The sequence below is a fragment of the Apteryx rowi genome, unplaced genomic scaffold, assembly GCF_003343035.1.
Source record: "Apteryx rowi isolate R43461 unplaced genomic scaffold, aptRow1 scaffold_354, whole genome shotgun sequence".
In the NCBI taxonomy this organism is placed as follows: domain Eukaryota; kingdom Metazoa; phylum Chordata; class Aves; order Apterygiformes; family Apterygidae; genus Apteryx; species Apteryx rowi.
The window spans coordinates 1-6,851 of record NW_020450019.1 but is presented as its reverse complement, the minus strand read 5'-3'; the positions used below and the strand labels follow the sequence as shown (position 1 = coordinate 6,851).

General features: G+C 68.7%; 1 protein-coding gene across 1 annotated transcript; it reads left to right on the top strand.

Annotated features, from left to right (window-relative positions):
* Positions 1–20: 20 nt before the first annotated feature.
* Positions 21–6,822, top strand: TBX21 (T-box 21; the record flags this gene model as incomplete). The annotated part of the gene is made up of 3 exons (XM_026072904.1): positions 21–162; positions 6,397–6,551; positions 6,701–6,822. Coding segments are annotated over exons 1-3 (351 nt in total), but the record flags the coding sequence as incomplete, so codon positions are not given.
* Positions 6,823–6,851: the final 29 nt, after the last annotated feature.

Here is a 6,851-nt window from a genome sequence, read left to right as displayed (position 1 = left end):
CTACGCCCCCGGCGCGCCGCCGCTGTGCCCCCGCGCCGGGCCGCTCTGCGCCCTGCCCGGCTACCGGGCGGCCGGGAAGGTGCAGGTGATGCTCAACAACTACCCGCTCTGGGCCAAGTTCCACAAGCACCAGACCGAGATGATCATCACCAAGCAGGGCAGGTGAGCCGGGGGGCCGCGGGGGCCGCGGGCGCCGGGGGCACCGGGGAAAGGCGGTACCGGCTCGGCCGGCCGGGGGGACCGAGGCGCCGCTGTGCCCAAGGGAGCTTTGGGGGCCGGTCCTGCCTAGACCCCCCCCTCCCCCCCCAAAAAAAGGCTGGGGGTCGCGGGGGATCCGTGCGAGGGGGCAGCGCTGGGGATCCCCGTGTGCGCGTGGCGGAGGGGGGGGGATCCCTCTGCTGCGCAAGGGAGACGCGGGTGGGGGAGCGCAGCTGCCTTCCCGGGGGAGTTGAGGCTTGATGCGAGGAGAAAGGGGCACAGGGAGTCCGCGTCCAGGGCAGGTGCTGGGGGACGTGTCCGGGGCTCTCGGGACGGGGCTGTCCCTGCTGTATGTCGCGGTCGGGACCCCCCCCGGGTCCCGGCAGGATTTGGGGGACCCCAGTCACTCGCTGGGACGCGGATGCTGGTGGGGTTTTCTCATGCCGGGAGGCTCTTTCGGATATCGTGCTCGCATAGGGCGGCCCGGAGGCAGCTTTTATCCGGCCTCAACCCACGGGCCGGATCCACAGCTCGGCGCAGCAACAAGTAGTGAGAGCCCAGAGCTGGGGCCCGGGAGGGAGATCTCCCACCCCACAACCTCCCCCGAATCACAGCCTGGCTGCTCAGGCGCCGCTGGCGCTGAGCCGAGGCAGGCAGAGGTCTGGTGTCCCCTGTGTGCAGCTGGCAGGGGACATTTCGGCAAGCGCTCAGGTGCCAAAACGGCTGGCGGTGACACCCCAGGCCAGGCACCTGCTGGTCCCCTCTGTGCCGTCTCCTTCCCCGGCTTCTCGTGGGCTGCGAGTTCCCCGAACCAGAGAAGGGAACTGAACGTGTGCCAGGGTCCGTAAACAGGCTGGTCCCCGGTGGGGCGCGCGCGGGGTCACCGCCGGCTGGGGCTTAGCACACCCGAAAACCAGGTCTGCAGCTCCCAGCCTTGCTGCATTAACCTCCCCAGAGCGGGACGGGGCCAGGGATCGGGTGTAATAACAACCTGTGGGAATTTGTGGAGTTCCCCCAACTTGGAGCACAAGGGACCACTGAAACACTGGGTGCCCGAAATGCCGGCGCCGTTCCTTCGGCCTCGGGCCCCCGGGGTGACGTGGGGCAGGGGGAGCCGGTCCCGGGGCTGGAGTCCGGGGAGGCCCTTCCCGCACACCCCAGTGTGCTGCAAGCGCTGGGCTCAGCTTGCGTCCTCCAGCTGGCAAAAATCACCCCTGCTCTCATCTTGCCCGAGTGATTTTCCCCCCCTCCCCCCATCCCACTGCTCCAGGGGCTCTTTCTGCTCTCAGCAGCTTTTCCCACGCCTGCGGCACTCTTGGGGCCGATGCGCAGGAGAGCGAGGTGGCTCGGGGGGGGGGGCTGCTGGCTGCGCTCCTCTCCCTTCTCCCCCTCCATCCTTCCCTCTTGCCTTCCTCGGCCGAGACAGACGGTGTCACTTTGATGCTGAAACCAACCTGCTTAATGTGTTGGAAGTCTAAATGCGTTAGGGCCGGTTCGTTTGCCGCGTTACGTTCCCAGGACGGCTCTGCCGGCGGCTCCCCACCGCTGCCGGACTCGGGGCCCTTCAGTAGCAAGCCATCACTGTCAAGGACGGGGGAAATGTCCACACACAGGGGGCCGTGTGCCACCCCAGGCCCCACGGCCGGGCTGAGCGGGGCCGGTGCCGCGGGCTTGGTGGAAGGGGTACCAGGAGCGTTCGGCACCCAAAATGGTTGTTTCTCGCGTGCTTTGTGTTGCCGTCGCTCAGTTTGCGCAGAAACCAGCTGAAATTCGCCCTGTCGTTTCCCTCCCGCCTTCCCCAGCGGTGGGCAGCGGTTCAGTGGGGCAATGCCCATCTCCGGCTGTGTTGGGGCGGCTTGGGGCTGGGGGACGGGGGGACTGGGGGGGTCTGGTGAAATCCCTCCTCTCTGCCCCGAAGCACGTCTGGGCTCTGCCACCAGCTCCCAGCCTGAAACGGGGCGAATTCAGGGTGTTTTTGCAGCTCCGTCCCCGGGCGACGGCACAGCCGGGGCTCTGCGGAGGGGCTCAGAGTGGGGGTAGGAGACTCTGCGCCGCGGGAGGCTTGTGGGGGGCTTGGAGCGAACCCAGCCCCGAGGAGGCGTCAAACTCGGAGCCACAAAACATCCGTTTCCCCAGACCCCGAGCTGCTGCTTGCAAAAACCTCTGCACAGGGCCTGGCTGTGGCACCGCTGAGACACAGGAAAAACCCCGAACGAGGGCTCGGGGAGAGGCTGGCCCGGCCCGCGCGCGTGGCGGGGCTGGGGAGCGGGTGCTGTGCCCTCGCCCGGGGTGCGCCGTGGGGCTGGGAAGTCCCGCGCCGGGGATTTGGGGGTTGCTGCGGCAGGGCCGGGGCGCGGGGCGGCCTGGCCGGGGCCGTGGTGGCAGCGAGGGCTGGGGCTAGACGGGGGTGCTGAAAGCACGGAGACGGCTCCAGGGGCAAAGCCAGCTTTGCGGCAGGGAGGCGATGCTGCGGGTCCTGGCGGGGGGGGGTTGCCTCTTCCCACCGTGACCCCCTCGGCCCCCCGCACCGAGGCGTTCCCTGCCCTGCTCCTTCCCTCTCCCCCTCGGCTCCGACCCACGCATCCCCCAGCCGCCGTCCCCGACGCCCACGCCCTCCCTCGCCCGCTCCTCCCAGGGCTAAAAAAGTTTCCTCCCGGTTTCTCGCCCAGGCCCCCCATGCTTCCTCCGCCCCGCCGCAGCCTTCGAGGCTCCGCTTGCCCCGCTGGGGCAGGATTTCTGCGGAAACCCCCCGAGGACTCACCGTCATGCGCGGGCGGTCGGGGGCGAAGGGCCTGGGGAATTCCTGCGTTGTGCTGCGAAGCAGGGGCTGGCTTCGGCTTTGCCTTTGGGGGGACGCAGGGGCTGGCTTTGGCTGTGCATTGGGGGGACGCAGGGTTTGGCTTTGTATTTGAGGGGAACACGGGTTGGCTTTGCATTCGGGGGACATAAGAGTTGGTTTTGCCTTTCGGGAGGAAGTGCCGTTGCATTTGGGGGAAACGGGTTTGGTTTTGCATTTGGGGGATGCACAGGTTGCTTTTACCTTCGGGGGCTGGTTTGCACGGGCCGGCATTCCCGCGGCGGAAGGGCCGGGCGGGCGCCTGCTGCCCGGCTCGGCGGGACGCCATCCCCAGCGCCGCCGCTGCTCCCCTCCCRGCAGAGCCGGAGGCCGCGGCGGTGCCGCGCAGCCGTGCCGCGGGGGCGGGGGGCAGGTGGCTGCGCCGATCTCCTACGCGGCCGTGGTTCTTGCGGCTGCTGGGGCTGGGGCGTGCCGGGCTGGCGGGGGGAGACGGGGCGGCTCAGGAAGCCGGCAGCCCCCCRGCACGCTGCCTGGGGGAGCCGGGCTCGGCGCGGGGGGTGCCGCCGGCACACAGCTCCCTGCCCCACGCAGGCTTTGCAGGCGGGTGTCTGAGCTGGGCTCGCCTGCGCTGCCTCCCCTCCCTGGCTGGCCCCCAAATCTGCCCAGATTTGCCCCAGACCCCATGTCCCAGCTGCCTGGGAGCCTCTTCCGAGGAGCCGAGAAATGAAAATGCAAATGGGGAGAAAGCAGAGCTGCCCGCCAGCTTTTGGGGCGCGCGYGGGGCTGAGCTCACCGGCAGGGCAGGGGGCCGGGGGCCCCCCCACACCCCGACACGGCACCTTCCAGAGCAGGGGGCCGAGCCCGGGGTTGCGTCCCGCCTGAGAAACGGCCCCGGGAGCGCGAGCACCAACGGATTTAAAAATAACTGCGAGGTGTGCGTGGTTTCGGGCCTTGCCTCCACCCTCGAGTGCCCCGGCTGAGCCCTGTGGTTTGCACAGTGTCAGCATTTAAAATATAAACCTCTCTTTTTATTTTATTTTTTTTTAATCCTCCCTCTCAGCCAGCGTGAGTCCCCGGGAGCCGGAGCCGCCGGGGAAGCGGAGCAAAGCGGGAACGCTGCAGGGAGCTGCTGCTCCCTTCCTCCCCGCTCTCGGCTCGGCGCGATACCCGGCTCGGCTCCGAGCGCCTTCGGCAGCGGGACGGGCGAGGGTTTGCACCGCCGTCCAGCCGCGGTGGCTCTGGGGGGGCGCGGGGGGCCGAGGGTCGGCCGCTGCGGAGGGCTTTTCCCCATCGGGTGTTTGCTGGCGGCGGCGGCGGCCTCCGAGGTAACGCAGGTCACTTCAGCGCGGCCCTTTGATGCGGCTGGAATCTTTATCGGCGGCAGGAACCACCTTCCCTCAAAAGAGGCCACTGCTTTCTCGCTTGCCTTCGGTGAAATCTCAGCCCCCAGGGAGCAGGAGCAGGTAGGCRTCCCAGGCTGCGGGGTCCCCACGCCAAGGGCTCCCGACACGGGCACCCCGCAGCACCTGCCGGAGCCTGAGGCCACACACTTTCGGCTCACGAGTGGCCGGGGGCGCGAGGGCTCGGCCGTTCCCGGATGCCTGCATCCCTTTCTCCGGGATGCTCACCATGGATGTTCGAGCGTGACGTGGAGCACATGCTCCTCGTCCCGGCCTCTGCTTTCTTTTTCTCTGCCTCGCTCTTGCGCGAGGGCAATTTTGAGTCACCAGCACCCGGCTCTGGCTGAACACGTTCTTTCCGCTCGTCTTTAAATGCCGCCTTCCCCGGCACGAGCGGCCCCGGCTTCCTGCCGCCAGGCTGCCTGCCTCCCGCTGGCAGCACCGCGACGCCCCGGGGACCCTGCGGACGTCCAGCAGCGCCGGGGCGCTGGTGCCCCCCCAGGCTGGGGGACGGGAAGGACCCRCTCCTGGGAGCCCTCCCATCCCCCAGCGCTTCAGGTCTCTGYGCGGGGCTGGATTTGCAAAGCAAAGCCCCTTCCCGGTGTGCGGCCTCGTGGTTAGCGCTGGAAGGGCTGATGCTGGCGCCGGGGGTCCCTGCAGGACTCCTGAGCTGTATTCCAAAGCCTGGAGCAGGGACTGGCTCTGTTTCGGGTTTCGGTGAGGGGGCCGTGCCGGGACGCCGGGGTGGTCTGCCCGTGCTCTGTGCTTCCCTCCCTGCCTCAGTTTCCCTCTCCTGCCGTGGGTGCAGCGGGAGTTAGTCCTTGCTTCTCTCCCTTTGCAGCTCCTTGTCCTCGGAAAAGTAACGGGGAGCAGGGAGGATGCTCACGTTCCCCCGTAGCGTTTAAAGGGTGCTGAGCCCCAGAGCTGGGCAGAGCAGGACTGGCCCCTGCCCGGGGCTTGGGGCCGTGCCTGGTCCCTGCTTTGGGAAGGTGAAGGGGGGATTGGCCCCGGGGCAGGCGTAAAACCATGGCCTCGCCCGGAGCCGCAGTGGGAAGGCACTGATCCGGCGGGAGCAGCTCGGTGGGGCGAGGGCGCCCCGGGCCCCCGGGCGGGCTCTGCCACCGGGGCGCTGCAACCCGCGGCTGCTGCTGCAGAGGGCAAATCCCCCCCCTTCCGTCGCCCCGGTGTTTCGTGCTCGCTTCCCGCCCGTGCAAAGCTTAGAGGAGCAGTTTGGGATGTGGCATTGCCGGGGTGCGTGTCCGTCCGTGTGTGTGTCTGTCCATCCATCCGTCCGGGGTGTTCGGTGCTGCTCCCCGCCGGTGACAGCGCGGGAGCCACTGCACCGGGTGCTGCGTGGGTTGGCGGGACCAGGAGACGGGGGACGTTTGAGGGTGCTGACACCCGTGGGGGGGGGGCTGGTTTCCAGCCTCTGTCTCCAAAAGCCAGAGACTCCGGCGGGTGCCAAAATGACCCAGTTTGAATTGCCGATGACCCGCGCTGATGTGGGGGGGCGAATGCTCCGAATCGGCATCCCCGGCCGGGGCCCGAGGTCCTGCTCTCCCAGCTGTGAACCTGAGTTGGCAACTGGGACCAACTGGGGCTACTGGGGCTGGCGGTGGAAAGGGAGGAGGGAAGGAGCTGGGGGCAGATGTCCCACCCCAAGGGCTGGCTTTGGGGTCACCCCTGCTCCAGCGCACGGGTGCCTGCGCGGGGCAGCTCCAGCCCCGGGGCTGCGCAGTGCCCCCCCCGTCCTGTCCCGTCCCCTTCCTGCCCTTGGCGCAGCCCGGTGCTCAGCCCGAAATAGCAGCGGTGTTGGTTTCCGAAGCGGAAGGTGCTCGGGGAGGGGGAGGAAGATGCCGGGGGGGGGGATCGGCCCCGCGGAGCATCCCCCAGCTGCCAGGGTCAGTCAGCACCTCACGGGCAGCAGGAGGGGCTGGAGCTCGCTCTGCCTCAGTTTCCCCATGGGTGACACTCGCTGCACCTCTGTCCGTCCCCCCCCAGGCGCATGTTCCCGTTCCTCAGCTTCAGCCTCTCAGGGCTCAACCCTGTGGCCCACTACAACGTCTGCGTGGACGTCGTGCTGGTGGACCAGCACCACTGGCGCTACCAGGGCGGCAAGTGGGTGCAGTGCGGCAAAGCCGAGGGCAACATGCCAGGTACAGCCCCTTCCCGGCACCCGCCGGCCGGGGCACCCCCTCGTCCTGAGCTGACCCCGTGGGCTGCCTGTCCCCCCCCACCACCTCGGGGACGGGTGTGATGCAGCAGGAGCACAGCCTGGCGCCGACCGCGGGGTGCTCTGCCGCAGGGAACCGCCTCTACCTGCACCCCGACTCGCCCAACACGGGCGCCCACTGGATGCGCCAGGAGGTCTCCTTCGGCAAGCTGAAGCTCACCAACAACAAGGGGGCCTGCAACAACGTCGGGCAGGTAAGGGCCGTGCAATGCCGTGCCGTGCC